The sequence below is a fragment of the Rhineura floridana genome, chromosome 6, assembly GCF_030035675.1.
Source record: "Rhineura floridana isolate rRhiFlo1 chromosome 6, rRhiFlo1.hap2, whole genome shotgun sequence".
Lineage (NCBI taxonomy): Eukaryota > Metazoa > Chordata > Lepidosauria > Squamata > Rhineuridae > Rhineura > Rhineura floridana.
Window position 1 is genome coordinate 20176466 of NC_084485.1, and position 25291 is coordinate 20201756.

Consider the following 25291-nt stretch of genomic DNA (forward strand, 5'->3'; position numbering starts at 1 on the left):
ACACTGTTTCCCACCCATCCCACTACATGCAGTGGGGAGAGCTTGCCCCCCCATTTCTACCACCCCTCGCCGCCGCCCGCGCGCCCTTACCCAGCAAGAGGAGCCGGTGCGTGGCCCTATAGACCTGCTTGTCCTTCTGCAGCTGCTTCTCGATTTTCTTGTTGGCCTCTCGCTGCGCCTTCTCTTCGTTGCGCTGATCCTCAGTCTTGCTGTTCCCTAAACAGCCCATCTTGGGGGGCGGAATGGAAAGGGGGGGAAGGGGAAGGAAAGGGGGGGAAGGCCGGGGGGGGAAGGGGGGACCGCAGGAGGGAGAGGAAAAGGGAGTGGAGCAGGAAGCAATAGGGGCTAGCTGGAGAGAAGGCGGCTGTGTTTCTTGGGGGGGGAAACCTATCTCCTTCCCCCCCTTTTTATTTTATTTTACAGCTGCCGCTGCCCAAAGACATGGAGGGTGCTACTACGGGGTTGGGGGAGGGGGATGAGAGCGATGACTTTGCTACTGCTCAAGCTGGGCCTCCACCTCCTCCCCCCACCACACACCTCGGCAAGATATACTCTCGCAGTGCAGATCCTCTTTTTTTTAAAGAAAGGACAGAAATGGGGGGGGGGGAGAAATAGAAATAGACGGAAATAGGGTACAGAGGGAGGTTGGCAGCCACCAAAAAAATGGGGGGGGGATTTTCCGCAGGATCACGGGTTAAAAAGCTGCCTCCTCCTCCTTGCCTCCTTCTCCCCCCACCCTCCAAACCATGCAGCAGCAAAAATTCGGTTTTTTAAAATATCGATATCTCCAGTTTCCACGCCACCTCCAATGGTGGGGAGGGCAAAATAATAATAATATTAAGAGGCGTCTCTGTTTCTATATATGTAATCCTCCTTCAGATCCAAGGCAGCGCGCTCCAGAGAAACCTCCCCAAATCCTGGGCACGGAGAAATCTAGAAATGTCTCTCGTCCTCGCTCCTTTTCCCCTTCTTCTTCTCTCTTTCTTTGCTGCTTCTGCTCTTTCCTCGCTGGCTCTTCTCCTTCCTGGCTTCCCCCTTTCCAACGCGCGCACACCGCCTCTCCAAAAAAGGGTGAAGCGCCCGAAGGGGTCAAAGCCAACCGTTCGGCTGCTGGCTGGCAAAATGAGTCCCCGCTTTCCTTTCTGGGCTGGGCAGATTTTTCTTCCTTCTCTCGATATGCGGCGGCGGTGGTTGTCGCTTTTTCCTCCCTTAATGGTGGTTGCTCTAATCCAAGGCCCTCTGTCGTTCGCTGCTCTCGCTTCCCCCCCCTCCCTCCCCTTCACGTTAGGTTTCCATACTGCTGAATCCTTTTTGGCTTCTCCAGCAAACGCGGGGAGCAAACGGGTAAAAAGGAGGGGGGAGAGGGGGGGAAAGCAAATTTGATCTCCTCCCCTCTAAACGAAAATAACTCTTCTATAAGAAGGAGCCTTTTCTTTTCGCCCCCTATTTTATCTTCCTTCCTCTCTCTCTCGGATTTCTCCGGGACGTGTTATTATTTTAATATTGAAATCTTAGAGGAAGGGGAACGAAAAAGAGGGATCGAGATGGGGTGGGGCAAGGCAAGCTCAAGTTGAACCATGGGAACTCAACCATTCACATGATACCAAAACGTCAGAAGGCGGCCTCTTCAAACACCCACAGGGAGAGAAGGCAGATAGGAGGGCAACGGCGTCGGTTGTACGCGTTTGATTGCCTGCGCCTTCCTTTCTTGACACGCCCAAGGGTTGTGTGGCATGATTGTGGGTGTGGGTGTCAAATTTAGCGTCCCTCCAAAGGGGAGGGGAATCTGTTATTTTTTGCCTAGTTAGGATTCTGAGTATTTAGACTTGTGCAAAATGAAACGGGGGGAAGAGACAAAAACACACGACGCACGGGATTCTGCAAATAGTTTTTTTTAGAACTTAAGAAAACAGCCTTGAAGAATTTGGGGCTGGTTGAAAATACCGGGTGTGGTTGGCTAAACATTGGGAGCCGTTAAGCTACGGTAGGGTTTCTGGGCAATTACTGCAAAGCAAGTTAATAGCTATAATGGAAAAGTAAGTCCTTACTGGCCATGCAGAGGGATCGTGGTTGAAGGGGGGGGATTAGCATCAGCACCTGTAGGCTGCACTCGCCTGGAGGAATGAGAAAGGGGGGGGAAGGAGAGAGAGATGAGGAATGACACGTGTCAGAAGCACGGGAGGTAGCTTTTGGGGAGGGAGAAAACGGTAGGAGCCTTGGAAAGGGAATATGCCATAGCTCGCTGTGAGGGGAAGAACCTTTTCGTCAGGGAGCAACTCGATCTCAGCCATAATGTTTCTTTCAGTATTCCTATGTTTCATGCACGAGGTGTTTATATCTGTATATTGCATGCTGATCAAACTGAATGCTCTGTATTTGACTCCTGCTGTTTTCCTCCTCCTTTTTTCAACCCCTCATTTGTAGCTGCCTTGATTTAATATTTACAATATTTGCAACGTTTTATTTTATTGCTTTATACTCTGTTTTTATAAAATTTTCTTCCTGTCAGTTGCAATTAATGTGTTTTTAATATGCGGTGAGACCTTGGAAGGGCTAGTGGTGAATGGCTGCATACAAATTCTGAAACAAATATATGTGTCTGCACAACTGTTCAGCTCATCTATTGGCCTGTGACAGCCTTTCATGAGCAACAAAACTTATTTCACTGCTACCAGTGCTATGTTGCGACCCTAACACTAATGCTCATCCTTCAGAGAGGATATTTGCAGGTAGACAAAACTGACTAGTTGTATAGAGAAGCCTTGATTTAATTCCATGGACTCAACAATACATTTTAATGCTAGTGTTTGACAATATAAGAGTTCATGAGCCTATTTTTCAAACTAAGGGGGCTGCAGTCCCATACACCACAGTTGGGTAAGGTTTGGCCCAGGGACCAACCTCATTTTTTTCCACCCCTATACCTTCTGAAGCTGTTCCCTTCTTCTATCCCATCAGAGTTCTTTTTTGTCTCTGCAGATCATGTATGTATAGCACATTAAAGTCAGAAAGGATTTAGCTTCACTTGCTTTCCATAACAGCAGCTGTATTGGTCTGTTGCACTTTTTTTAAATCCTTTGTATGCTTATTTGTAACCTCATCAAACCCATTGGGGTTTACTTCTGAGCAGATCTACCTAGGATTAGGAATTCTAATCTGATGTAGGTACGGTGAAAATTGAAACAGAGTGACCCCCAAGGGAATGTAGTCCAACAGAAAACAGGCTGCCCACTCAAATATATGGGAATAAGTCCCAGTTAATTCAATAGGATTCAGTTCTGAGTAGACAGGTACAGGGTTAAACTATAAAACCCTAAAATTTACATTTGCACCAGTGGCTGACTTGACTTATTTATTTATTTGATTTATATCCCGCCCTTCCTCCCAGTAGGAGCACAGGGCGGCAACAAAGAACACTTTGTATTCTAGAACAACAAAGTATATAACTATTTGTATAAGAGTCATACTTTAGATTAGAATTTAGTTGACTCTGCTCTTTCTTTTTTCTTGTATTTTAATTTCCAACTTTTCCCTGAAACCTTTCAGGCTGAACCATTTTTTAATTATTGCATTACAGCCAATTACACAATACTAAACAATGTTGTTTGATACCTTTCCTGTCCAATTTCCATAAGTAGATGGAGCTAGTATATATTAACTTGAAATGGCTAAGGCTGCAGTCCAATACATGTCTTCCCATTGGGTTCAATGGGACTTACTCCTAGGTAAGTGTATATTTGATTGCAAGCCTAAAAGTAACTTCAAATCTCTCCTCAGCTGCGAAATCATTTAGTAGTCTTCAGCAAGCCACCCCATTTGTCAAATAGAGCTTCTGATCTGCAACACGAGAATAGTAATATACTTAATTGTTGTAAACCACCCAGAGAGCTTTGGCTATGGGGCGGTATATAAATGCAATAAATAAATAAACAGTAATATTGACCTACTTTACAGGGTTTTATTTATTTGTATTGAAAGTTTCTATCCCACCCAACATAGGCCTTCAAGCTGGCAGTCAGTTATTAAAATCCTAAAACATAAGGCACACCCATAGACATGACTGACAGCAGCAACTTTCTGTTACCTGAATCATCTTGCCCTGAATGCCTGGTGAAATGAGAGCCACAGCGATGTTGCTGTAAGGCAGGGGTCGCCAGTGCAGACCCTGTATGTGTCAGTGTGCCTGCCAGTACCTATGGCACCCACAAAAGGTCTCAGTAACTATTCCCTCAAAAATTCACAAGGTATGAGAGACCGTTTCCTCTTCCCTCTTAGTTCCTGTTTACACTGGTTTGGACTCTCCTACATGCCCCCATAGCAGCCATGTTGTGTTATGCCACACCCCCATAGCAGCCATTTTGTGATTAGTACTCGCAGAACTTTCCCAAAATTCCAAATATGCCCACTGGCCCCCAAAGGTTGGCAAATGCTATTGTAAGGCATATGATGCTGTGCGGCAAAGAGGAAGCTGGTCCTAAATAGTTGGGAATCACCAGGGGCAGGGAACAGATTTAGTCCACATTGAACTGGTATCCTGAAGTGCACCCTTTTTTTCTCCCATATTAATGAAGAACTTGAAAAAATGGAAATTTTCCTTACCGTGAATTTCTATTTATAGATAGGGCTGGAGGACATTCCTGGTTAGGGATGGCTCCTCCTACTGGTCATGACAGGCAGGGTCTAGAAACTTCCTAGTCTCCTCTCCAGGGGGAGGAGTCATCCCACCCTCCAGACCGAGCTGACAGAGCAAGAACTCCTCAACCTCATCAACGTAGACGTTTATTAAGTAGACACCTGCACAAAGTAGTAACTAGGTAAAGGTAATAACCAGAGACGAAAACAGACAACTGGAGAAACACTTTGCACAAAATGAGATACACGCACTACTAGATATCGTGTGAAAATGTAAGGCTCTCACAGAATGCCTCAAGCCCCCAACACCTCACTCCAGAAGGCCGTTGCAGAGGAAGGAGAGGTGGGTGGAATGTCCTCCAGCCCTATCCACAAATAGAAATTCACGGTAAGGAAAATTTCCATTTTTGCTAGATAGGGCTGCAGGACATTCCTGATTAGGGATATAACTGAGCAGTATCCACATCCCCAGGGTGGGCTTCCTCTGTGTGAAACTACTGATTTAACACCTTCTGGAATGCCTTGCTACCAAACACAGCATCAGCTGGGGAATAGGAATCTATTTTATAATATCTGGTGAGGGTGCGTGGAGAGGCCCACATGTCTCCCTACAGAGGTCCATGATTGGGAAGCCGCCCTTGCATGATGCAGAGGCAGCCTCCCTTCTAACAGAATGTGCTGTGATACCCACTGCAGGGTCCTTACCCAATGCCTTATGGTCCTGAGCTATGAGGAGAACGACTGAAAACAGTAAGAACAGAAAAAACAGCAAAACCCAGAGGTAAAAGGAAGTTCTGAGCAGAGAGAAGAAAAGACCCAACCTTCACAGGCCCCAGGCAGGGCCGGTCTGGAGGGTGGGATGACTCCTCCCCCCGGAGAGGAAACTAGGAAGTTTCTAGACCCTGCCTGTCATGACCAGTAGGAGGAGCCATCCCTAATCAGGAATGTCCTCCAGCCCTATCTAGCAAATAGTAGTTAGGGGAAACTGGGTGGCCCAGTTGCCACTGACAAGAGATCCAGTGTATACTATAATGCATCTCCAGCCAACTACCCCAATACTAAACAATGTTGTACCAGGCACACCTCAATCTTCAAAATATATATGTTCTCCCTCCACACATAGGCAAAAATAATGTTTTCTGTAAAGGTAAAGGTGTCCCCGCACTTATAGCGCAAGTCGTTTCCGACTCTTAGGGTGACGTCTTGTGACGTTTACTAGGCAGACCGTATATATGGGGTGGGATTGCCAGTTCCTTCCCCGGTACAGAATGTTTTCTGTACAGTATCATAAACTGCTTTTCCACTCGATAATGCAAAATCTGAAATCACATGTGAGCAGAGGAAGGGGATTTTACTGTTTTATATTGCCCTTTGTCTCATTTCAAATAGAAAAACAACAATCCAAAGTGTTTGTGGATAAGATCCTGAGTCACAGCTGCCCAGTTGTGCAGATATGCAGAGAATGCAGAATTACCAGCTCATGCCACTTTATAAGTGGAGCAAAAACTGCCCTCCACCTTCACCTTGGGGCTATTTTCAATTCTTGGCCAGCAGACCTTTCCAGAAGGCTTTTTTAAAAGGGCATTAAAATTAGTTAAATTACTATTTTCTGGCTTTTAATACAATTGCAGTTGCTGACTGGATTAAAAATAATTTGTAGGAGAAAAATATTACTAGTTCTTTTTAAAAGGGGGGAAATGAGCTCAACCTAAGTTAGCTGTGCCATTGCCTGGCTTTTTTTTTTAACAGCAGGGAAATTAAATGTTAAAATAATTCAGCTAATTGAGGTCAGAAGGTATAGTGTTACTTTAATTGGTCTAAGTCACCTGGTCCTAGCCATAGTAAAAGTGCCTCGGGCATCAGGTACCCAAAACACCAATGATACACTAAATATGCTACAACATTGCTTCTCAAATGGGTCTAGGACCTACCAGTGGGTCTTGGGCTGCTTTCTGTTGGACCTCAATGCCACAGCTTGCCCAGTGTCTCCTCATTCCCCTGACATGCCCTCGACCCCAGTCGTGCCATAGCCAGCCCCAGCAACTCTTTGCATGCTGAGTAAAGATGGCTGAGAAACAGACAAGTTCAGGACAGGATGAGGGAAGAGAGCTCTCCCTCTGAGGAGAAAGGGTCACAGGAGATGTTGAAGAAAATTAGAAAACTAGATAAAAGGTTAGATAAATAGAAATGGACTGCCTTCAAGTCGATTCCAACTTATGGCGACCCTATGAATAGGGTTTTCATGGTAAGCAGTATTCAGAGGGGGTTTACCATTGCCTTCCTCTGAGGCTGAGAGGCAGTGACTGGCCCAAGGTCACCCAGGGAGCTTCATGGCTGTGTGGGAATAAGGAAGGGGATAAGAGAGACAGGAGAAAAAAGTGAATGCAGAAAGAGGTGAGGAGGGGAATAAAAGAAACTGGCAGTTTGAGGGTGTGATAATGTACACATGAGTGGGCTCTGAGTTCACTGTGGATCTATTGGGTAAGGCCCACAGAATTTTGGGACTAGGTTTACCATTTTGAACTTCATAGCTATCTGGTAAGAAGCCCACAGCAACAAGTATGAGATGGCAAGTGTGCCCACAGGTGTATATGCACCATCAGAGGCTTTCCGTAGGGTCCCTCCTGCCTGCTCCTCACTCCACTGAAAGAAGCCTTCTTTAACCAATAAATGGCTTTAAAAAAACCCACAAGTACAGTAGGGCCCTGCTTTACAGCGCTTCGCTTTATGGTGTTTCGCTAATGCGACAGTCTCAATTAGATGCAATTAGACTAAAGCCCCACTCATATGGTGCTTGTTCTGCTTTTATGGCGGTTTGGGGCCATTGCACACCATTCTATTCAATGAGTTCCGCTTTACAGCAGTTTTCGCTTTTCGGCGGGGGTCCGGAATGTAACCTGCCGTATGAGTGGGGCCCTACTCTATGTGTGTGTGCTGCGGGAGAGTGGAGTCGATTTCAAGGAGGGGGGTTACAGTTCATGCGTGATGCCCACGACAGTTCCTGGTTTGCAAATGTGACCACAGACCCAAAACAGCTGACAACCCCTGATGTAGGATATGCGATAACAAACACAAGTTAGAGCATACACAAACACCAAGGCATAGTATGGCTGTGTACACAGCATACATTTAAAGCTTATTTCCCCTCCCCCTCAAATCCTGGGAACTAAAGTTTGCCCCTCGCACAGCTACAATTCCCAGCATGTTAAGAAGCTACAGATCCTGGGAATCTTTGGGGGAAATCATGTGCTTTAAACGTATGCCTCTCAATGTGAACGCTTGTGGCATGGTTAGGGATATAGTTGTCCTACACATTTTCCTTGCTTAAGCTCTGCATTAGCTGACACAAAGCCTCAAAATAGCTAATCTCACCACATTCCCCATGGTCCTTAATGGCTGTCACAGGACAAAGGATAAATTCAGTGTGTGTATAGTTTATTCATTGATTTTGCCAATAACTGTATTGCTATAGCGTAGTCAAAGCCAGGCTGTTATTCACAGAGATATGAATAAGGTTTAAATTTAAAGCAAAGAACTTGGAAGATTTACAGAAAAATAGTTTTGTCCTTTTTTTAAAAAAATGCAGAAATGGAAAGGGGGCGGAGAGCTAATGTCGTTGACATTTCCTTAATTATTGTCCCCAAGAGCTCTGGGTTCACTTTTTAACATGAGCTGTAGTTGCTCACTGACTGAACTGCTGAATGTCCTAGACCAGCAGTTCCCAAATATTCCCGCCCCCCGTGGACCACTTGAAAATTGCTGAGGGTCTTGGTGCACCTTTTCATGATATTTCTGTCTGTTGTAGCAATTGTAATAAATGCACTGTGCCAGGTGCTGTATGGTTTTTAATTGTATTTTTACAGACCTGCCACAGACCACCTAAATGAAGCTTGTGGACCAGTGGTGGTCTGGAGACTACAGTTTGGGAACCTCTGTTCTAGACAGTTCATGAATATTCTCAGGAAACAGTCCGCATAGGGGATGCAGGGACAAGTGGGACCCCTTTCTTTCTACAGACTCACAAAATTTATTACTCTACCTACTGAGGTTAAGGCGTTGCTTATTGAAAATGCTCTTTCCTCACCCTCTCTCCTAGCCCTACCTGGAGATGCCAGGAATTGAACCTGGAACCTTCTGCATGCAAAGCGGATGTCATGCCATTGAGTTAAGACCCTTCCTCAGATCCTGAATCCCTTGACCTCAACTCTCCTCACCTCACCCTTGATATACACTCACAAAACGTCATAACTGGTTTAAGTGCCACACACACAATAAGTCTCGTGTCTGAAAGCAGTCAGGGGAAACTAGAGGGAGTAAAGTGAACACAGAGAAGAGAAAAATGGCAGGTTACCCTGTTTTCCTCTCACTTTCCAGCATTTAGAGAGAAAACAATACATTGCATGCACCAATATAATGACAGCTATGTTATTATATGCCTTCAAGTTGATTACAACTTATGGCGACCCTATGAATCTTTTTTTGATATATCCATAGGGTTTTCATGGTAAGAGGTATTCAGAGATTGTTTACCATTGCCTTCCTCTAAGTCTACGGCACTTGGTGTTCCTAGGAGGTCTCCCATCCAAGTACTAACCAGGCCTGACCCTGCTTAGCTTCAGAGATCAGATGAGGTCGGGCATGTTCACGGACTGTACTGGGACCATCAAGGGGCAAGTATTTCCACATGCCTTGTCCCCTCACCCTGCTCTTTCTGACATCTTTACCAAGAAGGTGAATGTATCTGCCTTTTAGTTGTTGTTGCTTTTTAAAATTGTTAAGATTTTGTTGTGTTATTTCTTTGTAAATTGTATTGTTCTTTTCTTTCTTATATTTTTCATATTGTGTGCATTCTTTGTGAGCTGCCTTGGGGGCCTTTTTGGCCAAAAGGTGGCATAGAAATAAGCCATAAAAATAAAATAAAAAACAACTGCTTTCAGTGCCAGTGCTAGATGCTGCAGGGGCCCAACACACATACACCCCACAGCCTTGGTGGCTGTGCTTTTTTATTTCTTGCCACTGATAGAAACACACTTAACCTACTTCCTCTGTGTGCACCCCATTTATGTCTTGGGCAGGAGGTAGTGCCACATTTGAACAGGAGCCAAGCTCAGCTCATCCACAGTAGCTGCCCACCATTTGAATTTACCCAAAATGCAATGCCCCGGCCCATAGATCAATGAATGGGCCAGGGCATTGCACTCTGAATAAATTCACATGGTGGGTGGCCACTGTGGATGGGAGCGCTCCTGTTCAAATGTGGCACTGCTGCCTGCCCAACACTTAAATGGGTTTTGGTGAGGAAGACGGCAAGGCGGAGTTGGACAGTGAGGGGCCCTTGACCAGTGCCCAACCTGGCTGACAGCTGGCACTGTGCCTGCCTTGTTTTACACAACCCCATATATACCACACACCCCATTGTGGTCAGCCATGTTTTTTTAGAATTTCCTGCCACTGTTGCCACAACTGTAGCAGCAGCACACTTACCAGCTGCATATATTTGTTACATTTATGTATTAAAATATTTATATATGGGCATCTGAAGGCGGTGTACAATAATATCGTGCAATACAAATACAATAAAAATTAAAACATAGTAAAATAAACAACTAGACAGCAAAAATATCTCTGAAATTCAGTGAAAGCTGATATCAATAGCCAGCAAGGGTCATGGTATATAAAAACATTGTCAGCATGCACTGGAATTCCATCACTGTTGGCATATGCCTTATTTCTGGGGTGGGGGGAACGAGAGAGCTGGCACCACCACAGAGAAGGCCCTCTTCCTGCATGCTCACCATCAACTGTATGGTAACCAATGGAAATGGACTGCCTTCAAGTCGACTCCAACTTATGGTGACCCTATGAATAGGGTTTTCATGGTAAGCGGTATTCAGAGGGGGTTTACCATTGCCTTCCTCTGAGGCTGAGAGGCAGTGACTGGCCCAAGGTCACCCAATGAGCTTCATGGCTGTGTGGGGATTCAAATCCTGATCTCCCAGGTCGTAGTCCAACACTAACCACTACACCACACTAACATCAATTAAATCTATGCTTTTAAATCACATTCATTCATTCATTCAATATATTTGTATCCTGCTTTCTTGCCCATCAAGAATCCCTGATCTGCCCCACTGGGCATTGTCTTATTTCTCATAGTGTCCCCTACTTTCTGTATTTAAAACTATTCTAAATTTTCCTATTATAGATCTGTTAACAACTGATCAAACCTTAGTGCCATGCATTTATTGGCTGTTTCTATATAGTATATCTAATCTTGGGATCCATAGTTTGTTAAGGATGTAGGAAATTGTAGCTCTCTTAGGGGTAAACTACAGTTCCCAGGATTCTTTAGGGGGAGCCATGGCTGTTAAAGTGGTATAAATGTGCTTTAAATGTAAGGTGTGGATCTGACCTAGTTGTAATAATAATAAGAAAAGCCTCCCTCTGGCCTTGGTGTCTGCTATCCTGGTGTTGCTGTCTGGAGGGCCTGGCCTTGCATTATCATTTCACCTCACCTCACTCATAACCATCTCTTTTATCTCAGTCTTTTGTCTGACTCTTTTATCTCAGTCAGATCCAACCAACCACAAATCCTTCTTCTATAGATAAGCGTTTGATCACCTGTATTTATAAGTAGTTTGCTTTTCTACATTATCAATTTATTAAATATGGATTTACATTAAAGTGTGGAGTACATGAGAATTTAGTTGACTGGATAGACACATAGCCTACTGCATTGGTCTTCAACTGGTGGGTCAGGATCGGTACCAGGTGCAGCCTAATCTAAGATGAAGTGTTTGGTTTTATGCAGAGCTTGGCAAAGTTACTTTTTTGAACTACAACTCCCATCAGCCCCAGCCAGCATGGCCACTGGATTGGGCTGATGGGAACTGTAGTTCAAAAAAGTAACTTTGCCAAGCTCTGGTTTTATGATAAATTTTTATTTTTTGTATGGTTTATTTTTATGTAAATCACTTAGAAATCTATTAAGCAGTATATAAACATCACAAATAAATATATATGGTAAAACAAAAGTTAAGAAAATAGTCACCAAATGCAGGTCTAGGCTAAAAAGCTATATCCTAGGTTTGAAAACACTGAAGACTTCTGTGAAGTGTGAAGGCCTGAAAAAACATAAGGCAGCTAATAACAGCAGCCAAAACACAATAAAGACAAATGTTTAAAAAACTACAACAAACATAATTTAAAAAGCAGAACATCATCAGCAATGAAAACAAAGGAGCTATTATACAACCATCATCAAGCCCAAACATTCACAGAAAATGCATTTTGAGCATCTAAAAATGAGAACTGGTGCGGAGTGTGTGTGCATGCAGACACAACTGCTCTTTTCAGTCTTCTAGGCATCCCCACCACCTTTAGGATGCACACCTTAACGTGGTGAGGGGGTTTGAGAGTGCTGAAGAAGCTGAGAGCAATGCCATCAGGAGTCTAGACCAAGAGGCTAGACTCCTAGCAAGGGCACCCATGGTGGAATGGTCAAAGCTGAGACACCAGACTAAGATGCATCCAAAGTCAGAGGAAGGCAATGGTAAACCACCTCTGAATACCTCTTACCATGAAAACCCTATGAACAGAGTATCCAAAATGCAACACGAGATAGTGCTGGAAGATGAGATCCCCAGGTCAGAAGGCACTCACTGAGCTACTGGGGAAGAACAAAGGACACGTACAAGTAGCACTGTGACTAATGATGCAGCTGGGCCAAAGCCAAAAGGAAGTCCAGAGGCTGATGTGCACAGATGCGAAAGGAGAGTCCAGAGTTGTACGACATACACAACAGGAACATGGAATGTGAGAAGCATGAACCAGGGAAAGTTAGAAATTGTCAAGCAAGAAATGGAGCGTATCAGCATTACAATACTTGGTGTGAGTGAATTCAAATGGACGGGAATGGGACATTTTCAATCAGGCAACTACAAAATATTTTATGCAGGAAATGAGAAATCAAGAAGAAACGGGGTTGCTTTAATAGTGAGAAGTGATGTAGCAAAAGCAATTAGGAGCTACAATGCAAGGTCTGGGCGAGTGATATCAATGAGATTAAACGGAAAACCTATTAACTTAACCATCATCCAAGTCTATGCTCCAACATCAAACGCAGAAGAAGAAGAATTGGAGAGATTTTACGCAGAAGTACAGGAGGAAATTGATCACACACCAAAACAAGATATGATGATAATCATGGGGGACTGGAATGCAAAAGTAGGGAACAGAGAAGAACTAGGAATTGTGGGGAAATGGGGCTTAGGTGACAGAAATGAAGCAGGAGAAAGACTTATTGAATTCTGTGAAGCCAATGATTTGTTTCTTGCCAACACATTTTTTGAGCAACCAAAAAGACGACTGTACACGTGGACATCACCAGATGGTCAATATAGGAATCAAATTGATTATATAATTGGAAACAGAAGATGGAGAAGTTCCCTACTTTCTGCAAAAACAAGACCAGGAGCAGACTGCGGTACAGATCATGAACTGATCGTATCGAAAATCAGAGTAAAGCTAAAGAAGAACAAGAAAGCACTCATAATGCCAAAATACAATTTAAATAACACCCCAGAAGAATATAAAAATCAAATAAGGAACAGGTTTGAGGCTTTAAACTTAGTTGACAGAGAACCAGAAGAACTATGGACTGAAGTCAGGGATATTATCAGGGAAGAATGCAAAAAGACATTACCTCTTGTTAAAAAGAGAGAAAGACCTCAATGGATGACTGAAGAAACTCTTAAAATGGTTAAAGAGAGAAGAAAAGCAAAAGCAAAAGGAGATAGAAACACAGTCAGAACCCTAAATGCAACAATACAGCGACTAGTATGTAGGGACAAAGAGAACTATTACAATAGTTACTGTATAGAAATAGAAGAGGACAACAAAAAGGGTAGAACAAGAGCCCTGTTCCAAAAGATTAGAGAAATGAAAGGGAAATTTAAACCTAGAGTACGGATGTTGAATAATCAACAGGGGAATGCACTGACTGACCAAGATGAAATAAAAGGAAGATGGAAACAATACACTGAAGAACTCTATAAAAGAGATGACAGGATGACAGATTCATTCACGGAGGAAACATATGATGAAGAACCAGAAATTTTAGAATGCGAGGTGAAAGCTGCTCTTAAAATACTTGGAAGAAACAAATCACCAGGAATAGATGGCACACCAACAGAGTTGCTACAAGCAACTGAGACTGAATCTGTCCAAATTTTGACAAAAATCTGTCAAGAAATATGGAAAAGTAAACAATGGCCCACAGACTGGAAGCGTTCCATATACATCCCAATTCCAAAGAAAGGGGATCCCAGGGAATGCAGTAACTATCGAACTATTGCCTTAATATCCCATGCAGATAAAGTAATGCTCAAGATACTACAACAAAGGCTCTTACTATAAAGGAGCTTTTGCACTGGTCTCTGACTGTAAGAATAAATTCATTCATTCACTATATATGGAGCGAGAAATGCCAGACGTCCAAGCTGGATTTAGAAAGGGAAGAGGTACCAGATATCATACCGCAAACATACATTGGATAATGGAATGGAACAAGGAATTTCAGAAGAAAATCACCCTGTGCCTTATAGATTACAGCAAAGCCTTTGACTGTGTAGATCATGAAAAACTATGGAATGCTTTAAAAGAAATGGAGGTGCCACAGCATCTGACTGTCCTGATGCGCAACCTATACTCTGCACAAGAGGCTACTGTAAGGACAGAATATGGAGAAACCGATTGCTTCCCAATCAGAAACGGTGTGAGACAGGGGTGTATTTTATCACCCTATTTATTTAATCTATATACAGAACATATCATACGGAAAGCAGGATTGGACCAAGAAGAAGGAGGTGTGAAAATTGGAGGGAGAAATATCAATAATTTAAGATATGCAGACGATACCATACTACTAGCAGAAACCAGTAATGATTTGAAACGAATGCTGATGAAAGTTAAAGAGGAAAGCACAAAAGCAGGACTGCAGCTGAACGTCAAAAAGACTAAAGTAATGACAACAGAAGATTTATGCAGCTTTACAGTTGACAATGAGGACATTGAACTTGTCAAGGATTATCAATACCTTGGCACAATCATTAACCAAAATGGAGACAATAGTCAAGAAATCAGAAGAAGGCGCGGACTGGGGAGGGTAGCTGTGAGAGAACTAGAAAAGGTCCTCAAATGCAAAGATGTATCACTGAACACTAAAGTCAGGATCATTCAGACCATGGTATTTCCGATCTCTATGTATGGATGTGAAAGTTGGACAGTGAAAAAAGCTGGTAAGAGAAAAATCAATGCATTTGAAATGTGGTGTTGGAGAAGAGCTTTGCGGATACCATGGACTGCAAAAAAGACAAATAACTGGGTGTTAGAACAAATTAAACCAGAACTATCACTAGAAGCTAAAATGATGAAACTGAGGTTATCATACTTTCGACACATCATGAGAAGACATGATTCATTAGAAAACATAATAATGCCTGGAAAAACAGAAGGAAGTAGAAAAGAGGAAGGCCAAACGAGATGGATTGATTCCATAAAGGAAGCCACAGACCTGAACTTACAAGATCTGAACAGGGTGGTTCATGACAGATGCTCTTGGAGGTCACTGATTCATAGGGTCGCCATAAGTCGTAGTCAACTTGGAGGCACATTACAATACAATAGGGATGTTGAATAATCAACAGGGGAACACACTGACTGACCAAGATGAAATAAAAGGAAGATGGCAGCAATACACTGAAGAACTTTATAAAAGAGATGACAGGATGACAGATTCATTCACGGAGGAACCATATGATGAAGAACCAGAAATTGTAGAATGTGAGGTGAAAGCTGCTCTTAAAATACTTGGAAGAAACAAATCACCAGGAATAGACGGCATACCAATAGAGTTGCTACAAGCTACTGAGACTGTCCAAATTTTGACAAAAATGTGTCAAGAAATATGGAAAACTAAACAATGGCCCAAAGACTGGAAGCGTTCAATATATATCCCACTTCCAAAGAAAGGGGATCCCAGAGAATGCAGTAATTACCGAACTATTGCCTTAATATCCCATGCAAGTAAAGTAATGCTCAAGATTCTACAACGAAGGCTCTTATCATATATGGAGCGAGAAATGCCAGACGTCCAAGCTGGATTTAGAAAGGGAAGAGGCACCAGAGATCATATCGCAAACATACATTGGATAATGGAATGGAACAAGGAATTTCAGAAGAAAATCACCCTGTGCCTTATAGATTACAGCAAAGCCTTTGACTGTGTAGATCATGAAAAACTATGGAATGCTTTAAAAGAAATGGAGGTGCCACAGCATCTGACTGTCCTGATGCGCAACCTATACTCTGCACAAGAGGCTACTGTAAGGACAGAATATGGAGAAACCGATTGCTTCCCCATCAGAAAGGGTGTGAGACAGGGTTGTATTTTATCACCCTATTTGTTTAATCTGTACGCAGAACATATCATACGGAAAGCGGGATTGGACCAAGATGAAGGAGGTGTGAAAATTGGAGGGAGAAACATCAATAATTTAAGATATGCAGACGATATCATACTCTTAGCAGAAACCAGTAATGATTCAAAACGAATGCTGATGAAAGTTAATGAGAAAAGCACAAAAGCAGGACTACAGCTGAACGTCAAAAAGACTAAAGTAATGACAACAGAAGATTTGTGTAACTATACAGTTGACAATGAGGACAGGATAAGATTATCAATACCTCAGCACAGTCATTAACCAAAATGGAGACAATAGTCAAGAAATCAGAAGAAGGCGCGGACTGGGGAGGGCAGCTGTGAGAGAACTAGAAAAGGTCCTCAAATGCAAAGATGTATCACGGAACACTAAAGTCAGGATCATTCAGACCATGGTATTCCCGATCTCTATGTATGGATGTGAAAGTTGGACAGTGAAAAAAGCTGATAAGAGAAAAATCAACGCATTTGAAATGTGGTGTTGGAGGAGAGCTTTGAGCATACCATGGACTGCGAAAAAGACAAATAATTGGGTGTTAGAACAAATTAAACCAGAACTATCACTAGAAGCTAAAATGATGAAACTGAGGTTATCATACTTTGGACACATAATGAGAACACATGATTCATTAGAAAATATGTTTGGAAAAACAGAAGGAAGTAGAAAAAGAGGAAGGCCAAACAAGAGATGGTCTGATTCCATAAAGGAAGCCACAGACCTGAACTTACAAGATCTGAACAGTGTGGTTCATGACAGATGCTCTTGGAGGTCGCTGATTCATAGGGTCGGCATAAGTCGTAATCAACTTGACGGCACATAACAACAGGCATCCTCACCACCATCACCAAAAAATGGATAGCCCAAAACATCTAGCCACTTCTCATTTTTTTATCAGTGGTACCAGAGTAATTCTGAGTGCATTCTGTGATGTCATCCGCACAGCTATGTATGGGAAGAAATATCACCAAAAAAGAAGCCATTATGATATTAGTAAATATCACCTGGTTGAAAGACTGTTGCTATATTTATTCCAAATAAATAGGTGACATTATTGGAACACCAAAGGAATAATTTTGTCACCCTGCTTTACCATGGGGCAATTTGCTCCCTAGGATTTAAATTCAGACAACTAGCTTAAACACCATTTTCTCTAATGTAGACAAAGCTTGGACAGGAAGATGTGTTTTGCAGAAAAGGAAACTTGGCAAAACAGACATTGGAATATATACTGACAACTGAGTCATTGTTGACTGCCTTTGCATGTGATGGCACTGAATGCCGTGCTAAGTGCCAGATATTAATTAACCTTGTGCTGAAATTGTCAGGACAGACTGCACACCTGGGACAGGTGCAGAATAAAAATTCGGAGTATTCTTGTAATCTTCTATCCTCAAATATCATGGCTGAAAGGTGTACAGCAACAGGACAAATATATTAATCTCCGTTACTACACTTCTCACTGGCTTGCCATAGAACCAAGGTCTGTACAGTTACATGGAAGGGAAATTAATTTTAATTATAGTTTCTCAAAACTGCGTGATCACACATATTTGAATTAGGAGGTTCTCCTCAAAATGTCAAGTTCACTGATGAATGTTTGTTAACATGCAAGGCTGCAATCCTAAACACACTTACAAGGAAGAAAGCCTCACTGACCACGGGGGGCTTACTTTCATGCATGGGACTGCACACCTAGGCATGGTAATAATCTTTCCAAATGTACCATACTCTCATTGATTTGAATTGCATGGAAAATCCTGCCTTTGTTCTGTCCCAAACCCTTGAAAACCCTTGAAATGTTGTTTACATGTAGGGGCCCCATTTCAGTTTTAGTGCTGGTGCAAGAAGCAAATATTTTAAGTAAGGGGAGCTAGATTGAGCAAGGTTCAAATTATTGTTTCTGGATATATTAATGGTTTTAACTGAAAAAAACTTACATATTTGTATCTTAAGATCATGTAATTTTTTGTATATATGTCAAAACAGCAGTTTTACCAATAACTGACAGTTCTCCCACACACACACACACTTTGTTTTGCCTATGAAGACTTGTGCCTTAATATTGTTTATTTATTTATGTATTTATTTATTATTTATATCCCACCCTTCTTCCAGCAAGAGCCCAGCACTAAAAACTAAAACATCATAAAAACAGACATTAAAATACATTAAAACAAAACATCTTGAAAAACTTTTTTTAAAAAAGCTTTGAAGACACCTTAGAAAGAAAGAAAAAGGTTAAAAACATTGTTTTTTTAAAAAAAGGTTTACAAATATATTAAAAAGCAATTCCAACACAGACACAGACTGGGATAAGGTCTCAACTTAAAAGGCTTGTTGAAAGTGGAAGGTCTTGAATAGGCGCCAAAAAAACAGAGATGGAGCCTGTCTAATATTTAACGGGAGGGAATTCCACAGGGTAGAGCATTCCACATGCTCTATGTGCGGCTGCCCTTGGGCCTGATCCAGAAGCTCCAACTAATGCAGAATGCAGCGGCTAGACTGCTGATGGGGGCAGACAGTTGACACCTCTGCTAAAACATCTCCACTGGCTGCTCAAATGCTACCCAGCCAGGTTCAAGGTTCTCATATTAATATAGAAAGCCTTGAACAACTTGGGTCCAGGATACTTTAAGGACTGCCTGAGCCCATATATCCCAGCTCAATCACTGAGATGATCCAGAGGATCACTGTTAGTTGTCCCCACCTTCCAGAGGCTTGTCTGGACTCAACCAGAAGTCAGGAATTTAATATTGCTGGTTCCATGCTATGGAACTCTCTTCCAGCAGAGATTCAGCAGGCACTTTCACTGTTAATTTTCAGACATCTCTTGAAGACAGACCTACACACTTTAAATTTTCTTAAGATCAGCTAGTAATTTTAATAGCTATTTTATATTGTTTTAAAGGTATTTTATGTTTTATTATTTATTTTATTTATTAATTTTATATCCCGCCTGTCCTCCCAGTAGGAGCCCAGGGTGGCAAACAAAAGCACTAAAAACACTTTAAACCATCATAAAAATAGACTTTAAAACATATTAAAACAAAAACATCCTTAAAAACATTTTTAAAAGCTTTAAAATCTTTTTTAAAAGGTTTGAAAACATCTTAAAAAACATCTTATTGTATACTTGATATTTCACATGAGATGGCAGTTTACAAATACTTTTCTAAATAAACATTTTGAAAATACTTAGTACAGTGCTCGGAACTGGTCCCTAAGACAACTGCATGATGCCACCTCTTCTACTTATTTCAAATCTCACCTCAAAACCCACCTTTTCAGCAGTGCCTTTAACAGAGCCCCTTAGTTCAGGGATGGGACACCTATGGGCTAGCCAACATGCTGCCCTCCAGATGTTTTGAACTACAACTCCCATCATCCCTGGCTATTGCCCATGTTGGCTGGCATTGACAGGAGTTGCAATCCACCTACGGAGGGTCTCATGTCTGCTACCCCTGCTCTAGGGCATCAGGAATTTTTCTGATGCAAATGGATTTTTTCCCAGTGCCAATTACCCTCACCAGTATAGGAAAACTTTCCATACATATTCCAGAAAACCGACATCCCTACCACTGGCCATGATGACTGAGGTTGATAAAAGGCGTAGTCCAAAACATCTGGAGGGTCACTGGTTTCCCATCCCTGGTCAAAAACTTTGAAAGAGCCATCTAATCTCCCCCAACTGCCACATGGTAGAGAGTTCCATGTTAGTTATATGCGTGTAACAACGTGCCTAATTCTTTCTGGTCAAGTACCTGCTGCCAGTCAATTTCACTGCATGACCACATGTTCTATGGTCGATTATTTAGTTGTTTTTTTGGGTTGTTTGTTATCACCAGTCGGAGGAGTTGTTTTGACCCAGTGCCTGCAGGAAGAAGGAGAACATCGCCACCCAGGGAAGGAGAGCCTGCTGTTGCTGCTGCTGTTGGAACACCATTTCCACCACCCTTCCCAGTGGGACTGCTGCCTGGCAGATGTGCCTCCTGCAGGACCAGGTCCCAGGTACCCAGCCAGCTGTGACTAATTTCCATCACCTGTCCCTCTTTGGAGGGATACATAAGCCGGCTGGCTGAGGTGGCCTGGGAGACCCAGTGCCTGCAGGAAGAAGGAGAACATCGCCACCCAGGGAAGGAGAGCCTGCTGTTGCTGCTGCTGTTGGAACACCATTTCCACCACCCTTCCCAGTGGGACTGCTGCCTGGCAGACGTGCCTCCTGCAGGACCAGGTCCCAGGTACCCAGCCAGCTGTGACTAATTTCCATCACCTGTCCCTCTTTGGAGGGATACATAAGCCGGCTGGCTGAGGTGGCCTGGGAGACCCAGTGCCTGCAGGAAGAAGGAGAACATTGCCACCCAGGGAAGGAGAGCCTGCTGTTGCTGCTGGAACACCACCTCCACCACCCTTCCCAGTGGGACTGCTGCCTGGCAGACGTGCCTCCTGCAGGACCAGGTCCCAGGTACCCAGCCAGCTGTGACTAATTTCCATCACCTGTCTCTCTTTGGAGGGATACATAAGCCGGCTGGCTGAGGTGGCCTGGGTTTTTGTCTTTTGTTTTGTTTTTGTTTTCTTTTGGGTGCCATTGGTTTTAGCTATGGGTGGGTTCGGTTTCGTTTTATATTGTAGTTCTTGGGTTTTTATGTAGTGTGTATGTTGTATTTTACTTTATCTTGTACGCCGCCTAGAGTGGCCGCTTGTGCGGCCAGATAGGCGGCCTAGAAATAAAATTTGTTATTATTATTTATTATTTTCTGATTCAAGCATTTGTCTTGGGCCATCTCTGTCTTGGGTCTCATGGACGACCCTTCTCTTAGAAGCCAGCCCCTCCTATAGCCCAAGAGTTAAGAGAGCTGGAACAGAGGCTCGGATCCTTGTCTGGATTATTTTAGCTTTTTCTTACTTCTTCTGGCTTCTAACCGACTGCACTGGAATAATTCCTAAGGATCCTTGTTTGCCATCCTCTTTTTAGCCTCCTATTATATAATAGAAGTGCCATATGACATTTTAACCTCATTGGCTCAAAGTCTGCTAATAAAACTCAAAAGTTGTTAAGCACACACACACAACACATACACAAGAACTCAGATCTGTGCACTGGTGAGCAATAGCCGGAGGAAAACAATGCAGCTATTTTTACATCTGAAATGTCTTTTGTCAAAATAAAATAGGCAGGGGGAGTTACACTGATATATCCCAGATGAGGATCTGGCACTAGATCTAGTGCTAGAGTTAGCAAAACTGATGTTAAAATGTTATTTTAGGAACAGTCATCTTCCATCTGTCTTGGGATAGTGGTAACTAGAAAATATATATTTGCCAGAATTCAACAGAGTAGATATTAGCTTGTTCTATATGTAGTATGTTTGCATTCACATGTGAATGCTAATGATCAAATATTAATTTTGTGAATGTCCAAAATCTCACAAGATACACCAATGAATTCAACAGTCACCTAAATGACATTCACATTCAGTTTCAGTTTATTTGGTCTACAGACAATACTCATCAAATACAGTACAGGGTTGTCAAGACAGCCACAGCAGAGAAAAAACACCATACATATGCATATAAATTATGCCTTTTAACACAAGAGTATATAAAAATCCACAAACAATGACAAATAGTTAAAAGTATAGATTTTTTTACTGTGAATTCATCTTCCCTTTAGTAATTGTGGCCTAGTTTTGTTGACTACAAGAAGAAACTTGGCTGTATCTTCTGTAATCTTAGGATTAGAGTCAGTCATTAAAATTTGAACACAGAATTCGACTGAGTTCCCAAGTACAGAAAAAATACAGGGAAGGTAAATCGTGATCTTACATTCTTGTACAAATTACAGTATGGGAAAACATTGCCTAAGGTTTTAACTGAGCTGCTTTCACAAGACAAACTCTCAAGTGCCAAGACAGCTTAATAAATTGACCTTCCATGACTGTTGATGGCAAAGCATTGAACCTAGCCATTGAAAATGATAATCTGTATTCTGAAATATTTAATGTTGCTAAATACTTAGCAGGTTGATAATCATTACTAGGTTATAGACCAGGTAGAATTATGAGCAAGGCCCTCTTGCCAGAGCAAATACATCTTGCAAATTAAGATCTAGAAGCTTCAATTTAATGCAGCCAGTTGCTTTTCCTAACCTAAATGGAAGAAGATGGGGTAGCAAATAGCTAATGGTATTAATTTTGTTTTCAACAAACTTTAGCCAAGAGCAAGCATAATTGTCAAGCAAAGCCAGGGACATGTAGCCCAAATCTGTTGAGATTTATAAACGAAGCCAATAACCAATTGCATGGGACCATGCCATTGTCTCCAAAGAACAAATGTCAGCTTCAAGTACAGTAGGGCCCCGCTCATACAGCGGGTTATGTTCCGGACCTCGGCTGTAAAGCAAAAACCGCTGTAAAGCAGATCCCATTGACTTACATTGACCAAAATGGCGCCCGGCGGCAAAAAAACACAGTAAAAGCAGAACAAGTGCTGTAAAGCGGGGCCTTTCTACAATTCACAACCGCTGTATTAGCGGAACGCTGTAAAGCGAAGCGCTGTAAAGCGGGGCCCTACTGTAGTAAGACTACACTTCAAACACAGCTTAGTACACAAAATACGTTTCTCAAAATAAGTGGTTTTCATTGCAAACCCAGGCTCATTGTTTGTCTCCCCCAAAGAAACCACAAGCACTAAGCCAAGAACATGGGCTAACAGACAAACTGTGAGACCGGGTTTGGACATAAAGCTAAACCAAACCATGTCTTAGTTCTTGGAAGTGCTGCAGCAGGAGGATTAACGAAAGTGTAAAGAAGTTGCTGTTTTCTAAATGTGCACTAGCATGTTTTTGTTGCTGGATGGGGAAGAAATTCAACTCAGTTCGCATTTAAAGGTGAACTGACCTAATTTGTACTTTCCAAAACTATATGTGAACCAAAGCACAGCCTTCCTTATGAATTCGCACTTTTCTGAATTTTGCAATGCAGTTCTCCAGTGACACAATGTGTACAAAAATGCATATATTAGGGTAAAGTATGCATGCATTACTGAACATAACATAGAAAAATTCATTATTAGGAAATTGCTAGGAAAATGTATATATTTGTCAAAATTCAAACTAAAATGCTAAAAGAATTCATAAGAATTTTTTAAAAAATTGCAAATTGCTGCAGAAATGTGGAGAACTGAATTGAAGATTGGAAAAATGAGAAAATGAGAGAACCAAAAACTGACATATTTGTCCATTCCTATGCATACTTTGGCTTAAGGTTACCTGCAAACAAGGCCATCCTCTGGGAAAGTGATTGTTGGTAGGAGGTTGCACAAATATAACGGCATGCAATAATTTCTGCTTGCTTACCTGTGTAACGAGTGGTTGGCTCTGGGTTGGGGGAGAGCGAAGTTAGCAGAGTAGATTTAGAAGGCGATCTCAAGTTTTACAGAGTTTAAGAAACATATTAGTAAAATCATCTGTCATGGAAATACTCTGTCTAGGCTAGCATAACCATGCAAAGCAGGTGCATGTACATACCCAGTCAACATTGATAGCGCTTACTGAAAGGCGTGGGGAAACTCATTGTACGATAGCCCAAACTCAGGTACTTCACAATACAACCAGAAAATTCACCACAAGGATGAGGAGGAAACTTGCATCACAGTCAAACCAGCACATGGGCTGCTGATTTGTGGGGAAAGCCGTTTTCCACAAGCATGGTACTCGAGAAGGGACCATAGCCTGGGGAAAGACATGGTACTCGAGAAGGGACCACAGCCTGGGCACTTCCAGGATAAAATATTTAGCATCCGCCAGGACTTAGACTCCAGTGTTATAGCAGGTGAATCAAGCGAGGTATCCAGAGCACAGCCTTGTCCTGATTTCTTGGATGAGTTTCAGTTGGTGCAGCTTGGGGACGTTGACAAGGTGCTTGGACAGGTTCATGCAACCACTTCTGTGCTGGATCCTTGCCCTTCTTGGCTAATAAAAGCTAGCAGGGATGGAACAGCCGGATGGGCCAGGGAAGTGATTAATGCCTCTCTGCGAGAGGGGGTGGTCCCTGGCTGCCTGCAAGAGGCAGTAGTGAGACCACTCCTGAAGAGGCCCTCCCTGGACCCAGAAAATCTTAATAACTACAGGCTGGTAGCAAATGTTCTATTCCTGGGCAAGGTCCTGGAACGAGTGGTTGCAGGCCAGCTCCAGATACTCTTGGATGAGACCAATTATCTGGATCCATCTCAGTCGGGTTTCAGGCCTGGTTTTGGCACGGAAACAGCCTTGGTCACCCTGTACGATGACCTTTGTCAGGAGAGAGATACGGGGAGTGTGACTCTGATCATCTTCTTCAGGTGAGGCTGTCAATGTGCTGAACCAGTGCCTGGCTGCGACAATGGACTGGATGAGGGCTAATAAACTGAGGCTCAATCCAGATGAGACTGAGATGCTGCTAGTGGGTGGTTCTTCTGACCAGATGGTGGATGTCCAACCTGTCCTGGATGGGGTTGCACTCCCCTTGAAGTAGCAGGTTCGTAGTTTGGGGGTTCTCCTAGAACCATCTCTGTCACTTGAGGCTCAGGTAGCCTCGGTGGCACGGAGTGCCTTCTACCAACTTCGGTTGGTGGCCCAACTACGTCCCTATCTGGACAGGGATAACCTGGCTTCAGTTGTCCATGCTCTGGTAACCTCCAAATTAGATTACTGCAATGCACTCTACGTGGGGCTGCCTTTGAAGACAGTTCGGAAACTGCAGCTTGTGCAAAATGCAGTGGCCAGATTGGTAACAGGGACCAGACGGTCCGAACATATAAAACCGATTCTGGCCTGCTTGCATTGACTGCCTGTATGTTTCCGAGCTCAATTCAAGGTGCTGGTTTTGACCTATAAAGCCTTACACAGCTTGGGACCACAATACCTGATGGAACGCCTCTCCCAATACGAACCCACCTGTACACTACGTTCAAGATCAAAGTCCCTCCTCCGGGTGCCTACTCCCAGGGAAGCTCGGAGGGTGGCAACAAGGGAGAGGGCCTTCTCAGTGGTGGCCCCCAAATTATGGAATGATCTCTTTGACGAGGTGCGCCTGGTGCCAACGCTGTTATCTTTTCAGCGCCAGGTCAAGACTTTCCTCTTCTCCCAGGCATTTTAGCATGTGTTTGAAATTGTTTTTATA

At 42.9% G+C, this 25291-nt stretch overlaps 1 protein-coding gene across 7 annotated transcripts in view; it reads right to left on the bottom strand.

Moving 5' to 3' along the window:
* Positions 1-25291, bottom strand: part of GNAS (GNAS complex locus) — a 265132-nt gene that overhangs the window by 165007 nt on the left and 74834 nt on the right. Inside the window, exon 1 of one of the 7 annotated variants that reach the window (XM_061631148.1) lies at positions 91-1699. The exons of 4 other annotated variants lie outside the window; for them this stretch is intronic. In XM_061631148.1, the coding sequence (XP_061487132.1) occupies positions 91-229 (139 nt within the window). In that variant the 5' untranslated portion in view covers positions 230-1699. Of the gene's footprint in view, positions 1-90; positions 1700-25291 lie in introns of those variants that run through there. 2 more of the 7 variants (XM_061631149.1, XM_061631150.1) reach the window with 2 other exon arrangements.